Source organism: Clinocottus analis, unplaced genomic scaffold (genome assembly GCF_023055335.1).
Source record: "Clinocottus analis isolate CAN_PGR_092001 unplaced genomic scaffold, fCliAna1.0.p SCAF_7, whole genome shotgun sequence".
NCBI classification, from domain to species: domain Eukaryota; kingdom Metazoa; phylum Chordata; class Actinopteri; order Perciformes; family Cottidae; genus Clinocottus; species Clinocottus analis.
In genome coordinates, this window is record NW_027176229.1 from 12,564,199 (window position 1) to 12,582,025 (window position 17,827).

Below are 17,827 nucleotides of genomic sequence, written 5' to 3' on the forward strand. Positions count from 1 at the left end.
TAACATCAGGGAAGTGAAGTGTTTTACCCTGCGAAGTCAAAACAAGTGAACAGTTTTTATGAAAGCCTCGCAAAGATATTAGTCGTCACCGTAGTGGTTTCCTGGTTGGGCGGTGCTCGCGGTAAGTTGGTTAACTCACAGTTAACTCAACTCAGGTGTTAAGTGAACATTAGATACAGCGTTACAAAGAGTATTACGACTTCAACTTGAGCTTCCTGAACCGAAGTCTAGCTTGGTAACCTAAACCTACAGCTGCGGAGGACGGCGAAGGTGGACAATAGTTCAGCAGAAGGTTAGCGAACAGTCCGGCGTAGTGAGCTTTTTTTATAAGACAACTTTTGGTCAAGCTTAACGGGCTTCGGAGATGTCTCTGGCCGACCAGAGCCAGCAGTGGTTCCCTACGAGTGTCAAGGTAACGGTCCATCAGGCTCGGAACCTGCGTGCCAAGGGGAAACATGGCACCAACGACGCCTACGCCATCATGCAGGTGGCAAAAGACAAGTTTTCTACCTCTGTCGCTGAGAAATGTGTCGATCCCGTGTGGAAAGAAGAGGCGTCGTTCGACCTGCCGCTCTTCCACCCGGGCAACGGCGACCGCTGCACGCTGTACGTCACCGCGATGCACCGGGCTCAGGTTGGGCCCGACAAGAATCTGGGTCAAGCTGTGGTGAACTTACTGGATCTGCACGACAACACCCTTCGCAAAAAGACAGAGTAAGTGACTACTGATGTGTGGGCCTCATCTGTTTCAAACTCATACATAACACTGCAAAATGGTTCTTAAACAGTCCCACAAAAGTCGTTTCGTATTAGGTGAGCTCCCTTTGTAGTTATGATTTACAGAAAGGTATCTACTAGTTCAGGTAAACAAAGTATTATTTTTCTTTCGTATTTTCTTTCAGCTTCAACATTAATCCCAGTTTATTTACAGTGCAGCATCACTCCAGAATGTACACAACCGAAATGATCCACTTAGTAAAATGTATGACTTCACATCATACAACTTAGAGTCAACTTAAAGCAAAGTTAAACTGCAATGTGAAATTTATTAGGTGGGTAAACACACTTTAAATTGGTCCCTGACCCCATCGTATCCCATGGGTGTTATTAATTTGAATTTTTAATTTCAAGATTGATATTGTAACCTTCATTTGAGCATGCTCTATGCCCCAAGCCGGGTTATTGCTAAGCGGACTGGGAAGAAGCAGGATCGCTCAAAAAAGTACTGCTAAACCTGCCTCAGTGTTTTATTGTGAATGATTTAGCAAATGTATATTCGAGATATTGGAATATCTAATTCCTTTCAACCCTTAAATGTAATCTTTACCAAACTTTAGCGTAGCTGTTGTGGCTAATACCTTCCGAATTGTAATTTGTGTAGCGATGGTAATACAAAATTTTAAACACAAGAAGTTCTTCATGGCAAGCAGTGGGGCAATTTATTATTTATATATTTATTATTTGAGACAGCCAATATATCTTTGAATTTGATAATCAATCCTATAGGAGCATTGCTTGAATTGCTCTTAAGCATAAACTGTAATGAGCAGTAAATGATTCATCTATCTTTGAGATTAAATTGAATGTCAGACTTTTTTTTATCCAATCAAGCCAAGCCAATTTTATAAACAAGTAGAGCCACAAATGTACTGTCTTTTGATGATCTCTTTTACTTAAATACAGAACAACAATTCATGAAAAAACACAATTAACCTTAAAACGTTAAGAATGTGATGGAACCTCCATCCCGACCTTCCTCTTATCAGAGTTTTTAAAAGAAAAACAGTAAACTATGATAAACATAGTGGGTAAACAGTCCAAGATAATGTTAATCTCAGCATGGTTCTCTCTGTTATACAAACACAAATCTGTTTTATTTCATTAATTGGTCTGAAGCCAATTTTATAACTGCCAGCTGGCATCTCACTTTGCTGTTAACCATGTACATTCCTCAGAGATACTTAGCTTTACTAACCAACACATGTGTGGGCTCACACCCAGAGATGTCACATGATGACATGTGGTCTGACGTAGTTTGGGGTGTGCCATGGATCAAAATAAAACATTGAATTGTTGTTGAATTTGGATGTACACACCCTATTATTAAGTAAGAGTATTTTTAAAGATAGACATGGCTTAATGTAGACTCTGACTTCCAAATGTGACCTTTTGTAAAAACTAAGTAAGGTTGTTGGTTCATGGTATCACTCTACACTGCTTTGATACAGCGCTAGTATGACCTCATTCTCTTAGTTATCGTACCGTCATATCTGAAACGCTATCTTGTGTTTGCTCAGTAAGTTTAAGACATTTTAATGGCAAAGTTCATTCCATGAGCTTTCCAGTCCATGTCTGAAGTTCTTCACTCTCCCTGTTTGGCTTAATCCCTCGGTTTCCTTTAGGATCCAATATGCAGGGTATTGGATGTTGCTGTTGTTGCCTTGAAGTGTGTGGTGTTGAATTACTATCCTGTTTGCCTGTCCTGCTGATAAAGGGTGTGACATCGAGAACTTTGTTATCCTGCTGAAAGGGAGCATTGCTGTTGTCCTTAACCAAATACAGTGTATTTGAGGAGAAAATAGGTTATAAAGTGTTGTATATTTGAGTTTGTATAAGAGCAAGAGTCATTTATTATCACAAATCCTCAGACATTAAGACAGAGTACTAAATTAATTTTTTTTTAAAGTTTGCTTTGAAAACATTATTTTCGTAAAGTGTTACCTGCAACATATTGTTGTTATGGCTGCAGCTAACTATTAATTACAATAGTAATTAAAATATTGATCAATCATTTAATCATTTTTATTGATCCAATTTAAGTTAAAAAAATCTTTAAGCCCAAATTGACATCTTCAAATCACTTTTTTCATCCAACCCAACGTCCAGAACCCAAATAAATTCAATTTACAATTACTTTACAAAAAGCAATACATTGTTACAATTTGAAGCCTTTACCTATACCAGTGAATGTGTTTTTTCTTTGCTTTGAAAATGTGAAACAATGAATCCACTATCAAAATAGCAGATTAATTCTCTTTCTATATATTAAGTTCCAAATTGGATAATTGTTGATGAAGGGTCAGGTTATTATTTTCTGCTCAGACAACTGAGCCACATTATTTATTTTGTAAACAAACAGCAGAGCAGTGGGACAAAATACATCTCTCATCCTGATTTGCTTTTTTTTATCCATCAAACATGTGAATCACCTTTTTTACAGAATTCATACAAAATTATCTTAAACGTTTTCCTGTTGTGTCTATAGATTTTTTTTTTTTTAAAGATGTTATTACTCGTTCCTTGAAAAAACCTTAGAAATGCAATTACCTGTTAGCGTGAGGTGTCACTGAGTGTTGGAGGAATGTGTATTTTACAATATTGACAGCTCTTTATTTCTTAGGCTGAATCCACTTGGCTGTCCAATCATACGATGCATACTTGTTAATCATTAAACATGAAAAGAGAAGTGCTCTTAACAATTTACTGATGAACCCGTCCAGCTGGACTGGGTAGAACGTGTCTCGGGTATGGCTCTGTTTTTCTTAGCAAACAGAACATGTACACCCTGACAATCTGTTAATACGTGTAACGACGCATTGTCTCCATACAGCCTGCTATGTTGCCTTTCCTGCTTTAAGAGACGTAGGCAAGACAAGAATAGCACCTTGATTGGCCTGATGAAGCGTGATCCCTCTGTCCTTGTGGTGAGACCTAGTTAGCAATTGTTTGACTTGGCTTGGTTTCGTGTGGGAAATGAGAAAGTTTGAATTAAGCTCTGTGTGACTTTCAATACATCACATTCTGCATAGCACCTCTCTGTGTGTTTGAGGCTTGTTGGTTCACTCCCATGCTTGTTTCCTGACTGATGATTCTGTGCGGATGTCGTTCTAAAATAAATGCTGCAGCAGTAAACTCTATATAAACTGGTTAATACTGCAGCATGTTTTGTATTTAAATTCAGTGACGGTTATCTTTGCTAGACCTTAGAGTATGTCATACAAGCTTAGATTCAACTTCAAAAGGGCCCACATCATGTTCTACCAAAGAGGAAATAACATACAGTGACCTTTTTTTTTTTCTTTCTTCAAAATGCGTTTGTGACTGTTTTCTCATTCAACTTCAACCACCTCAAATATTGCTGTGTTTACAGTCTATTTTGCACATGTTTGCAGACTATTCAAAACCTAAAGTATCACAATATTACCAAGAAATAGACTGATTTGCTACATTCAGCTAAATCTAAGAAATACAAAATAAAAATGTGTGAACTCATAATTGGCCATTGATTGAGTCATTAATCCCTTAAATAGCTTCATAATTATTTTCCAGTCACAGAGTTGTTTACAGTCTAGATTCTCCATTCTTCAACCCTGTATGGGAATACTTCCCCTCATGGAGGTGGGACTTTTATGACCACCAACCTGGTGATCAGATGAGTGAATGATGGAGATCTTCAGAAGATTGTCAGAAGATCAGCAGTGCAAAGGAGAGGTGATGTGGATGAGAACTTGTGACCAAATGCAGAAGACAGGGGATATTAGCTCAATTGTATTTCTCTTTAGCTATCCTACACAAACATGTATATTATTGTACAGTTTATTACATTACTGGAATTCCTTTAATTTTATTGTGTGCACTTGAAATTACTCTATGCAAAAGAAATAAAGCCGACTGAAACATGTTGCGACAATTCTGATTAGTTTTTTTGACATACTATAAGGTAGCACAATCCATGTATTAAAGAAGTGATTGTTTTTGAAAATTTTGCAGTAAAATCTTAGCCAAAGGGCCGAAGTAATACATATTGCTGCCTGTTGTTAATGTGTCAGTGCATTCTGGATATTAAATTAGTTGTAGTATGTCGGTAAAGAAGAGTTTGAACTTGTTTGGAAAAAGTGAACTAGTCTACAGATATTTGTTGCTAATTGTAAAAACCTGTAAGGGACACACGGTTGGATGGTGCTGCTGTGGAACAGAGTTTAAAATGAAAAGGCTTGTTATAAAGGGCACTTCTACACTATTAGTACATCTAATAATCGCAGGGGCAAGGCTTCATTTGTACAACCATGAGGTGTCCTTATGTAATGGCACTAATTTCATGGTTTGAGAACGAGTTCTCAAGAACACTCCTACCTTTCCTTTATCCCCATGAGTGCTGATCCTGTGCAACAGAGAGGACATTAGAGGTGAGCCTGGACAAAGCTGTAATTGTGATTATTTTTTTATTTTTATTTTTTTAATTGGGGTTTGAAATGTTTTTAATTAAAGCTTTATCTGTGATTTGCATGTTGCTCCCAACAGGAACAAGCTGTACACACATTAATGACACATTTCTGTCTAATAAGACACACATTTTATGCATCTTAAGTTAGAGCTATTAAGAACCAGTACATTATTTACAGTGTGTTTTTTTTTTCAGATTCTTCTTTAATCCTAATTTTTTTGAAACACATGTGTCTTACAAGGGATATTTTATCTTAATACATTTTTCATAAATTGTATCTGTTAATCAAATAGCATAAAGTTTGGTAAGATTGTGAGGATCTTTTTCTGTAATTTTGAAAGTTAACCTTTAAAAATACGATAATGGGCTATGATAAGGTAACAAGTGGTTGGTAATAATAGTTAGAACGTCACATTTTTGAAAGGGTAATGAAAGTAATACAATAAAAACAATATTAGGCAATTTACATGTCATATAAATTAAGGTGGAAATTATTTTTGGGGTGTGGGTATTAAGTGAGTCTATGTGTATTGCTTAGATTGCAGTTTTTTAGGGCCAACCCAAAATCAAATTATTGTGTAAAGGAGCACATGGCAGTTAAACGTGAGACTCGGACATCAGGCAATATTTTATTTTGAATCATTGATAAATTGTTTAGTTTATGGAATTACATAAAATTGTGAAAGTTTCCAAAGGTCACAGCGCCTTCTTCTAATTGCTTCTTTTGTCCAACCAACAGAGCAATACCCAAAGGCATTTAAATTACAATGATATAATGTAGCGCAGTCAAACGTATGTTTGCTTGTGAATTGACTTGGACGATTGAATGACTAAGACGATTAAACAGTTATCAGAATTGTCGGCACTTAAGTTTATTGACTGTTTCACTATTTGTCCTTTTACATAACAAAAACTTGCATCAGGAACATTTCCCATTTAACGTTTTATTTGCACTAGTTCCTGTACAAATCAACTTGTTTCATACAGTTTTTAGAACCATAAACTATCCATCTTGATACTAGCAGTGCTCTGTCTTATGTCACATTGTCTGAAATGGACATATGTAACCCCATTTTGTCATGTTATATTTTTTTATTGAAGAAAATGTGAGGCTAAATTACAGGATAATTTGTGTTTACATACACTACAACAGGAAATAACCTGGGACACATTTGGAATGTTTAAGTTTACAACAGTGAAATGGTCTGATAGCAACAACATATTTATAACATTTAAAATGTAAGAAGCTTATTATTTGTTCTCCTGAAATCCCAATATTCTGATTTGCTCTTTCTGTTGTTTGCAGTTGGTTCAAGCTGGTGAACAAGAATGGAAAAGAGGACAAAGAGCGAGGCGAGTTGCTGCTAGATATCCAATTTATGAGAAACAACATGTCAGCGAGCATGTTAGACCTTTCTATGCAGGACAAACCGCGCTCCCGCATCTCCAAGCTGAAGGACAAAGTCCGTGGGAAGAAAAAGGATGGCTTCTCTGATTCTGCTTCGGCTATTGTTCCTTCTGTCAGTAAGGTCCTCACAGACAGCGAGGGAGAGGTTGACACGCAGTCCCTCAATCAGTCCGAAGGAGTGAAAAAGAAATCTAAACTCAAAAGCCTCTTTGCACCCAAATCCAACTTGCAGCGCAACATCTCACAGTCCATGTCTACGCTGGGGACTCTTCCAGAGAAGAATTCATCTCTCAGTGGCAGCCGCTCATCTGGCCTCAATGTGGACTCTCCTGATGGTAACTTAATCTTTCTGTACTATGTTGACAGTTCTGTCTTATCTGTGCGGCACAGTGCAAGTTAAATAGTGGTGTTTTGCATGTCAACAATGACATAATGCTTCTTGTCTCTCCTACCACAGTTAAAAAGAAATTCAAATTCCTGGGACACAAGCGAACAGGCAGCTCTGACAGCAAGCACTCTCAGGGTCCTTTCTCCCTTCTGGGTCGCTCCAAGCAAAGCAACAGTGACCTGAACAACTTGTGCATCAATGGCAGTCATGTGTACGCAGAGGAGACAGATCCCCACAGTGGATCTACTCTCAGTCTGAACAGCTCAGGCCAAGGATCTGTGGAGGACATCCGCAAATACACCTCAGAAGTCTCTGTCGATTCCTTTATAAGTGTACCGGTTCCCTCCTTCAAGCATGAGTCTACAGATAAGGCAATACTGGAGCATCAGCGCCATCAAGAGGAGGAGGAGAGAAGGGAGGCAGAAGACAGGCACAGAGCAGAGTCCAAAAGGCTGCAGGAGGAAGAGGATCACAGACACCAAGAGGAACAGGAGAGAAAGACTTTCCTTGAAGATGAGGCAAGGAGGAAGAAACAGAGAGAGGAGGAGGAAGAAAGGAGAAAGCAAGAGGAAGCAGCAGAATATCAAAAGCTTGAGGAGGAGCGACGCAGATCTGACGAGCTGAAACGACAGGAGGAGGCCTCCATGAGCGACCGGCTCTCGTCTCTGTTCGGAATGATCAGAAAGAAGGAGGAGAAAAAAGAAGAGCCACCCATAACAGGTGATTTCAGCAATTCAGGAAATCCTGATAAACCGATCTCCCACCCCTCCACCGATCTGTTTGAGGTCATTGATATTGGCACTGACCATGAAAGAGCAGCGGATCTCCAGAAGTCCAGCGGCAACCCGCAATCGGCTTCTGGCATGGTCTTCCTCAACCGAACTGCTAAAGTGTCTGCAGTCAAACCCAGGTAGGCCTTCTTCTCTAGTTACTCTGCACTACTGGTTTGAAATAAAGGCAACTGTTATGCCAATGTTAAAACTCTGGGGTTGCTGTTGGCTGATTGTAGGAACACTATTCTTAGACTTGCATGACTAGAGTTAGAATACTACCATCATTAGGCAAGTGTCTTTTTGTTATGTGCATTTTATATAACTAGAAAAGGCTTAATACTAACAGTCTCTTTGCTAAGCCCCACCCCCTGCTGCAAATCCTTCAAGCTCTCAGCTACAGAGCCTGTACTGTCACTTACTGCATGAAGTCCCTGAATACATTTTAAAAAGCTATTTCAGAGAGAAGCAGACAGAAGGGTTTACAATATGTTTGAATGATATATCCAAGTTATCAAACTGATTCAGCAGCAAAGTTTAAAAAGATATAAACTAAAGGTATTAGCGTAAGAGTAAACCGCCACTTAATCTGGCGAGCGATGCAGAAGATAAAACAATTCAGGAACAGCACTGTTCCTTTTTTATTCACTGTCACAATCATAAATGGCAAAAGCAGCATGTGTCAGTCAATAACGATTAAAAAAAAACATATTTTTCTTGTCTTTGGTATCCATGCTCGAGTGAGAGGCACATACCAATAAGAAATGTTGTTTTTCACTTTACAGCACTGTTTTGTGTGTTGTGTGTGTGTGTGTGTGTGTGTGTGTGTGTGTGTGTGTGTTTGGACTCAACATTGTGACTGTTTTGAATGACCAAAACTCTGAATGCCGTCTAACGGTTGATGGACCAGTTTGACCAGTTTGGTCTCAGTGCAGACAAGAATCTGGGTGTGGCTTTTGTTTGTCAGGTTTTTGTGGAACAGGTTGTAGACTTCTCAGAGCTCATAAGGAGTGACTGGCCCGCAGTGTTACTTGTCTTGTAGATGTCTGCGGTGATTGGAAATGGGATTTTCTTTATAGTTTTTTGTGGACTTGATCTTGTATTATTTGGTCCTAATGGTAAGAAGCTTGTTCTTTTTCTTGTCATTGATGTAACCGTAGTCCTTGTTTTATAAAATGTTTGCTATGACAGATAGCATTAGGCCTTTCAAGTTGCTTGTGTTGTTTGTGATATTTTGTTACCTTTTAAAGCCATTTTGGAATACTTTGTCCAATCTTAAAGCAGAAATGTCACATTGTAGTCTTTTAATATTGGACAGTCAAAACATGTCTCAATGTGAGCAAGTCACAGATGGAAAGAAAAAATGTAATGAAAGACAAGTGACGATTATTAGAAGTTCTGTCTGTAGGTTGGCCATTAAGATTTAACAGTAGACAATTAAAAAAAAATCATAACTACTAGCAGTGTTTAGGAAAGTAGTTGAGAATACATATTGAACTGGCTATGGGCTAAATGACATGTGGTTATAGATGGGTATTTAATAGTTTTTATTTCATTTATCTCTAAGTAAGATGCTAGTCAAATTGGTGATGGGTTGTACATTGGTGGAAATAACTTTAGCTAATGTGATGGTCACACTGACCTGTAGGCCTTGTTTTCACTCCTTGGCAGATATACGCAATCTTTGGAGTCTGAACCTGCTGAGTGCCAAACCCCCAGTCAGCTGTATCCTTCCCCAGCCACCTCTGAATCCACCCTCTCTAGTGTCCCGTTTGACTCCCCTGATACCTTCTCCAGCCTCCACTCATCCCTGGCTCCACCACACATAAGTCAAAGCCCATCTGGTTCTCCTCGTGGCAGCAGAGAAGATTTGTCCACAGAATTTTTTGAATCTTCACTCATGGCGGAGAAGAAAAGAAGAGCCCTTGTGCCTTCCTTGTACACACCACATGGCTCCCAAACTGGAGGAAATACCTCTCCAGTTCAGATCACTAACCCTGCATATGTAGATAAAGATGACCCAGAACCAGGCAGAAAAATGTCTCTACCACTTCCTGATTATGACACCCTATTTCCTCATAAGAGACACGGAGTGGAAGGGCACACTCGATGGGACCATATAATCGCTGAGGTCAATCAGAAACACAGGGACTTTGCAGAGGTGAGTGTGGATGGCCCAGAGGAGAATGAACCCATGTTTTCACTCCCACAGGAGAGTCCTATGAAGCATTACCAAACACATTCTCTGCAAACCAAATCCATGTCATCAAAAAAAGCAGCAGCCCCAGCGCCCCCTAAATCAGTAGCTCCTCCAGACCCTCGATCAGTGGCAGATTCCAGTCAAACACAGAGCCAGAAGACTGCCAGCCAATCTCTCATGAGGCCTAATCTACCTGCAATCTCAGAACCTGTAAACCCAAGAACAGAAAGTCTCTCTGAGTTTTCCAGGTTTAATGCAAGTAGGTTGTCACGTCCATCATCTGGAGCAACACATGCACCCAGATCAGCTAGCCAAAGGGACTTGGAAACAACACCACATGATAAAAGGGAAGTGCAAGTCCCTGTAAATATAGAGGCACCCTCAGCCAAACCGAGACATAGGGCTAGTAGCAGAGAGCCAGTAAAGAATAAAGACTCTGCAGTGGACAACTATATGAACAGTACCATCCAAACATTACCTAGTTCAGGTATGAGCAGCACAGTCACAAGAGGCAGGCAGGCAGAGCGTGACCCATTCCCCATCACTGAGCTCCTCTCCAAAGATCCACGGGCACAGCTGAAGCCAAATCAAGAAGTAGATTCCTTTTCATCTGGCAGTGGAAAAAATGAGCAGAAAATTGAAGATCGCGGAATGACTCCAGGGGATCTAGATCAAATTTTTAATGAAGAAAAACAAACCGATTTGTTTGCTGATTTTCATGGCAGCAATTCCAACAAACACACTGAGTTCTTGAAAAATGATGAAGATTCACATCAGGTTAGTCCTGTTTTCCAAGGAGGGAATTCACAGAGACCAAAAAAAAGTATTCTGTCCACAGCTCACTTGGATAATCAAACTTCCAGGTCTCAACAAGAGCCCATATATAACAAAGAAACAACTATAACCGCAGCTGATCAAGTCCCCTCCGCAAGAAGTGTCAGGAATTGGTCTGTCAAACCGAAGCCTTCAGATGATGTGAGAACTCAAAATGATTTTTATGGAAGCGAAGATCAATTTGGAGCTGAACCTTTTAGCTCTACGTTGACTTCGTTGGAACCCCTCAAGGTGGTTATGGAGGAAGTGGAACCAGCATCTCCGGCAGGAGGGTTGTCTGGGGGAAAGGCATCTTTGCAGGCGTGGGTCTCACCCGCTGATGTTCAGCCTGTCAGTGCTCAGAATAGCAATGGAGGTGGGCTAGCCTTAACTCTACGCAGGTGAGATTGAACAGGCAATTTACAAAGAATGCATTTGTGGACTGTTTATCTAGACTTTTCATATAGCATCTGGCTTGCTGCTGTTGTATGGGGAAGCAGATATGGTGTTGGGATTTGCCTTGGCTGAGACTATTTCAAAAGCTTGTGGTTTCGAGGCAACTTTTTTCATTTGAGTTTAATTCTGAATTTTACACTCTGATCAAAATGGAATGATGTGGAAAATGAAATGTTAAAAAAAATCGGTGAAGATACTGTTGTACTTACTTGCAGTAATCTTTACAATAATGTATGTGCTTTCTTTACAGGCCTCATCCTGTGAAGCCCATGAGCTCAGAGAGCCAACAACCAATCAGCACCACTGCTGTGAAAGAGATAAAGGGCCGTAAGAGCACACCAGGGAGGGTTCAGGTACTGTTTAGTTGACATTCATGACTGGGACTAAAAAATATACAGATTTGTTGAAAGGAGAAATTCTGGAACACAATGTATAAACACTCATTTCACTCTATAACATGATTCCATTACCAGTCAACCTTTTTTCAGTAAATACTCTGAAATTATTCATGAATTGCAAAGTTAACTTCATCAACAAAACCTTTCTCTGATGAAATATTGGGGCAGTTGGTTCTGAAAATAATTGTTAGATATTGATCTCGAAGCTTAATTCTTGACTGGAAATGGAAATTAAAAAAAAAATATTCTTACCACAAGGTTCTCTTGCCATTTTCACTCAGCAAGAGAAGTTACGCTCAGTTTTTAAAAACCAAGCAAAGCTCAATCTCAAGAGGAAAGGGAGGCTTAAAGCTATGACCATGTAAGCGGATCAGGAGATATGAATTATATTTTGCAATTATCATATTTGTGTTCATAGTGCAAATAGCATCTCAAACCATCCCTTAACAGTTCAAAATGTACTAAATCGATCAATATGTTTTCATCAGCATGCTTGTTCTGAATTCACTTTTCCTTGTTCCCTCCAGGTGGCCAACTCGGTGGAAAGTGGCCCTTTCACTCAGCTGACACAGGAGGAGTTGATCACACTGGTGGTGAGGCAGCAAGCCGACCTGTCCAAGAAGGACACTCAGATTGTGGAGCTCGAGGAGTACATCGACAACCTGCTGGTACGCGTCATAGACGAGCAGCCCGGCATCCTGCACTCTCTTCACTCTGGCAAACCAGTGTAAGGTAACTGCTGCTGGCAGACCAGAGTCCCAGTTCAGGACCCAGTTATGTTTGTTGTGCGTTTATACTGTTGTCACTGTGTGCTGAGCGATGCAATCCCGTCTCAGAGCATATGCACTTTCTTAGTTTCAGTTGTTTGAGAACGCTGGGAATTTTATTAACACCTAATAACTAGCTGGGAAGCATCGAGTCAATTCTCAGTATCGATATCTGAGCTTTGTGTATCGCACGATAGCGAATACCGATCAGATACCAGCGTTAAATTAATTAGCTGTCTGCTTCACTGTGAGGAAGTGATGGGATCATTTGTTTGTACAAGGCAACATCATACTTGACTTAAACATGGCCTTCCTATCTTTGTTATGTATTTGTTACAAAATGCAACAAATTAATACATAGATATACATGTAGTAAATTGTTATATATAAAAAATAATGGTACTCGATAGCAGATTGGCTCATTGTTATCGATCCAGCTATTTGAGTCAGTATCGGACCGATATTTGATATCAGCATTGGTATCGATGCATCTTTAATAACAATAAAACATCTTTATATGAACAAATGAATGTATTTGTTTTGACACTATGGTACTGGGATTTGCTTTAAAAATAATTGTCACATGAAAATCTATTCAACTTGGGTGGAGCTTTCATTTGCAATACTAATGATGTAGATACAATTTTTTTTTTCTCCAAAGATTATTATCTGGCCTTTTTAACTCATGTCTGTGCAATGAATGATGATGTACATAACCTTGAACAACAATCCAAATTCAATATAAAGATTGTTTGTATAACAAGAGCACATTGACTTTTACCACTGAAATCTTATTCTGTGTTTCCTTTGTTGAACTGTTTGACTTGCATCGATTTGTTTAACCAGTCATTTAAAACCATTCCTGCAATGTTTAACTCACCACAGATGAATGTCAGCTGGTCATCCAGTCCTTAAAAACATAATGTGCCTATTTCTGCTTCAATTTCTGCTTCAAAGTGGTGTTATTTTAGAAAAATGACAATAAACAAAAGCAAGCAGCTGCTATGTGTTTTGCATAGATTGAAATGCACGGCAGCTGATCTGTGTGTATGTATGTATTGTTATTAAGCCTGTGCACATTGTTTAAAATATTATGCAAGTAATCGTGCAGAATCAAACTCTTTTAATAATAATGTGAGATTGTGATCACTTTGGTCTTTGTGTTGTATTTGTTCAGTAAAAACCAAGAGATAATACAAAACAAATAATCAGACGGTAATTGACTCAGTAATATCAGTAATAACCAACCAGCCTTGTCTTTGTATTTGAACTACACTAATAAATGAACATCTATGCCTTTTTATATGACAATATGATTATCTTTTAGCAACAATTATAAGACCTATGCCTTCAAAACCTTTCAGGAGTTGTGTGTCTGGATGGACTGTTGTTGGCTACATCTCTTCTTGTACCAGAGTGGGAGCTCAAAGACTGTGCAGCCTGATGTATCGAGAAAATGTGGTTTTATTTTAAATAAAGACACTAATTATGTCAACACATTCTTTGTATCTGTGATTATTTACAGTTATTGTATGTACAATTGGAAAGAAATACAACTTGCATACATTACATCATTCAAATATGTGTATGTACATAATTTTCATTTAATAAGCACTCAAACAAGCTACATGTAACATATTGCTGATACAACAGTAGTTTTAACAAAGTATGCAAACCAGCGGCTCTCACATAACATCTAATATAGTCCAACAGTACCGAGTACAATGATCAAATGTTGCCATGGAAACAGGATGTTTTATTCTGGTACTGGCTGCTTTTCAGAGAGAACTTGTGGACAGTTTAATTATGTAATCACTATGATTTAAACAATGTATGATACATTTTAAATTGTTAAAGAATTATGTCATTTTTTTTCAAAACCTACAACAACAAAAAACAGACCAGACCACTGTAGCCTGTTCTTAATCTCTGCATGAGTCTTGAGATTAAAGTCAACATGTGTTGTAACAAGTTACACTCAGGAAACTCCAACCTAACTGTGGTTGAGCTGCATTGTGGGTAATGTGTATTCCAGGTTTTGACAAGGACAATCAATGTAAAAAAGACAACATATGGTTTGGCTACATTAATCATCATTTCAAACTCCATTGTGAGTCCGCCAATGTTATACATTTGCACTGCTAAATGGACTGCTCTTAGCACATCGGCAAACAGAGGTTTTAACACTGGGCTACTAAATTATGGTCCTCACAATTTGGCCACCTTGCTTGAACCTGGATAATTATGTAACTATTTAACTCTGCGTTGCCTTTCTGTCCAACGGAGCGATGATTATCCAACAGTAGCCCAAAACACTGGAGCTTCACAGAACCACACTGCCTGTGGCACAGTTGTTGGCCGAGATGCCAATGCGACTGCGGCATGTAAACATTTTGCGGAGCTCGGCACGGAAGCGGTCGTGTAGCCAGGCGTAGAGGAAAGGATTGCAGCAGGACGAGCTCATCGCACACAGGTGACAGAGCAGCTGAATGAGCAGAAAGTACCGCTTATCAATCAGGTCAATGTCAATGTCACGCAGCACATTGAACACACTGATCGGCATCCAGCAGACCGCAAACGCTGCCACCACCAGGCTCACCAGCCGGAAGGTCTTGCGTTTGCGCACGCGCTGAGCCTCGGCCTGGCTCTGGGTGTGGTGGCCGGGGACGACGCAGTTGCGCAGTTTGACGGAGATGCACAGGTACGAGATGCAGAGCGCCGACAGAGGCAGGACGTAAGTGATGAAGAGAGTGCTGTACGCGTAGGCCAACCGCTCCCTCTCCTGGCCAATCCAGAACTCCTCGCAGATCGTGAAGCCCTCGTTCTTGAACTCCACGTGGTATGTGTGAGCCACAGCTGGAGCCACAAGACCACAGGACAGCAGCCAGATCCCAGACAGAAGGTAGGTGCACGCCAAGACTGAGATGCGCTTTTTCAGAGGATGAACTGTGGCATAGTATCTATGAAGAAACCGAGTAGAGATTGGCCTAAATTAATTTGACCAGAATTAGATTCAGGCATCTTATTTCAGCTGTTGGGGGAAAATACATGCCAAACATGAGTTAAGTAATAAAGAACAGCACTAACAAGAAACATTTTTTTGATGCATCCATTATTTGATCTGCTGTATTTGATCTGCCTCTGCAATTTTGTGCAAAAACAGATAATGACATTCATAGTGAGATATTGTGTAACCTATTATTTCTTAGCTACGTAGCCATGAGATATTTTCCCAGTCGGCCCGCAGGCCTTACCTGTCCACACCAATAGCAGTGAGAGTGAAGACCGACACGTAGACCGTCACCGGCTGGATGAGGTACACCAGGTAGCACATGAAGCGGCCAAACACCCAGCCGCATGGGTTGAAGGCGTATGCCAGTGTGAAGGGGACACATGTGGCACACATCAGCATGTCAGAGAAGGCCAGGTTTCCAATGAAAAAGTTGGTGACGTTGTGCATCTTACGGGTGCGGCATATGACATAGAGGAGCAGGTAGTTGCCGAAGACGCCCACCAGAGCCACCAGAGTGTAGCAGGGTATGATGAGCAGCTTGAAGGACTGCAGCAGCACCACATCCACAAATTGGGGGCTGCGCTTGGAGCCGTTCTGTAGCGCCACCTCAAAGACCTGACTAGTGTCGTTCCCATTTCCCTCGTGCATCACGCTTGAGGGGGTGAGCTCTGCTGCCCAGCCGCTGCCTGTGCCCTCCATCCAAAAGAGCTAATGTCAACCTTGGAGGGGAAATCATAAATGCAATAAAATACATCACTGCAAGGCCAAAAATGCACTGAACGACTAATGAACATAATGTATACTGAATATACGTGTGTATACAGTAAATTCACGAGCTTTAATGGAAATGTCCCTTTTGAAAGCTGATAAGATCGTCAGTTACTGACCAATTCTTCTTTCCGCTTATACTTCTTGTCTTTGTCCAGCTTCAAAGTGAAAACCACGAGTGTAACCTTGGCGAACCAAATGATGACTTTGAAGGTTTAAATGAGAAATTGTATTATTACTAGATATTTTCTTCCAGTGAGACAGGTAAGATGCCTTTCAGTTATTTCATCATATTTTCAGAACTTGACAGAAACAATGAATATCAAAGCAAATGCTGCTCCGTACTCAGGGCTATTATTCACTCTACACAGCTCGTGCAGTGTTTACGTGCACAGGTCTTTAAAAATATTTCCAGATGGCATTTGATCAAAATTCCTTAAGTTACCGATAAATAAGAGGTATTCGATTCATGTCTCAAGGTGAATACGATATAATCATCATCATTGTTACTGTATAAAACATTGTTGTTGTTTTTTAAGAATACTTATCTGTAACAACCGAGTCAGCATCAAATGTGTTTTGTAAAGATGTTTTTGTGGCTATGTTTTCTCTAAATGATTGTCTCTATGCGCCCTCGGATTTGTCATTTTTCGGATATACGATATATACAATGCAATACAGCATATGAGTCAGACAGAGGGAACTGTCACATGTAATTCACAGAATATAATGATACTGAAAACTGAAAACAATATATATATATAGTTTTCTGTTTATTTATATATATATATATATATATATATATAATATATATATATATATATATATATATATATAATATATATATAATATATATATATATATAAATAAATATTATATATATATTATATATATATATATATATATATATATATATATATATATATATATATATATATATTGGTAGGTATATAACTGGTTTCAACACGGCAGTGCTTTTGCTAAGCAGAAGTGCTACAGTAAAATAATGATTTTTAAGTTTACTTAAACAACCTTCGACGCATTCAAACAGTCACTGTATCTTGGTCTCTCAAAAAGACATGCAGACTTGGAATGCTGCGATGCAATTGACGAATACACTAAAAAAAAGTCTGTATCGAACATATCACTCCTCTAAACGCAAGCATACTCGCATAAGAAGATCGTTTTTAAATAAAATCATACAGAATTGACTAATTCGTTTGCTTTATCTCTATCTTTTTCTTTTCCACTCAAATGCTTGCGTGCCGACTTTTAGTTCGACTAAATCTACGTTAGATTACATGCACATCTTGCGTTCCGAATTGGAGAAGAAGAAAAAAGTAGCAAACCTACCGTGTGTTGGTTGTCAGTTTTCAGATGCAGAATGGATTACCGGAGAGAGAAAGCGCGGAGCCCCGGTGCGCCTCTGGTCGAGATGTGCGCCTCTCACACAGATCGACTTACATGGGTTTCTGAGCTGCACTAAAGCCGCAACCTCTCATGTTTCAGCATTGATTTGAATTACACTTATGTGGCAATGTGTTAGGTGTTACTCGCGTGTGGCCATGCAGGCGATCAACAGGTGGCGGACGTGGATGGCTGTCCTTTATATCTGCCTCTAG

The 17,827-nt window shown here is 39.5% G+C and overlaps 2 protein-coding genes across 4 annotated transcripts; one reads left to right on the plus strand and one right to left on the minus strand.

Moving 5' to 3' along the window:
- The first annotated feature begins 26 nt into the window (after nucleotides 1-26).
- Nucleotides 27-13,923, plus strand: rab11fip1a (RAB11 family interacting protein 1 (class I) a). 3 transcript variants are annotated; one of them, XM_068566354.1, is made up of 7 exons: nucleotides 27-714; nucleotides 6,531-6,967; nucleotides 7,090-7,930; nucleotides 9,462-11,204; nucleotides 11,510-11,612; nucleotides 12,185-12,389; nucleotides 13,789-13,923. In XM_068566354.1, exons 1-6 carry the CDS (start codon nucleotides 365-367, stop codon nucleotides 12,386-12,388), a joined length of 3,678 nt encoding a protein of 1,225 aa, XP_068422455.1. In that variant the 5' UTR covers nucleotides 27-364; the 3' UTR covers nucleotide 12,389; nucleotides 13,789-13,923. The 3 variants fall into 3 exon arrangements, with proteins under 3 accessions (XP_068422455.1, XP_068422454.1, XP_068422456.1); XM_068566353.1 differs by having other exon boundaries at nucleotides 12,185-12,384; XM_068566355.1 differs by lacking the exon at nucleotides 9,462-11,204 and having other exon boundaries at nucleotides 12,185-12,384.
- Nucleotides 13,924-14,293: 370 nt separating this feature from the next.
- prlhr2a (prolactin releasing hormone receptor 2a) lies at nucleotides 14,294-16,136 on the minus strand. The gene is made up of 2 exons (XM_068566594.1): nucleotides 15,679-16,136; nucleotides 14,294-15,384 (listed from the first exon to the last, which is right to left on the minus strand). Exons 1-2 carry the CDS (start codon nucleotides 16,134-16,136, stop codon nucleotides 14,748-14,750), a joined length of 1,095 nt encoding a protein of 364 aa, XP_068422695.1. The 3' UTR covers nucleotides 14,294-14,747.
- Nucleotides 16,137-17,827: the final 1,691 nt, after the last annotated feature.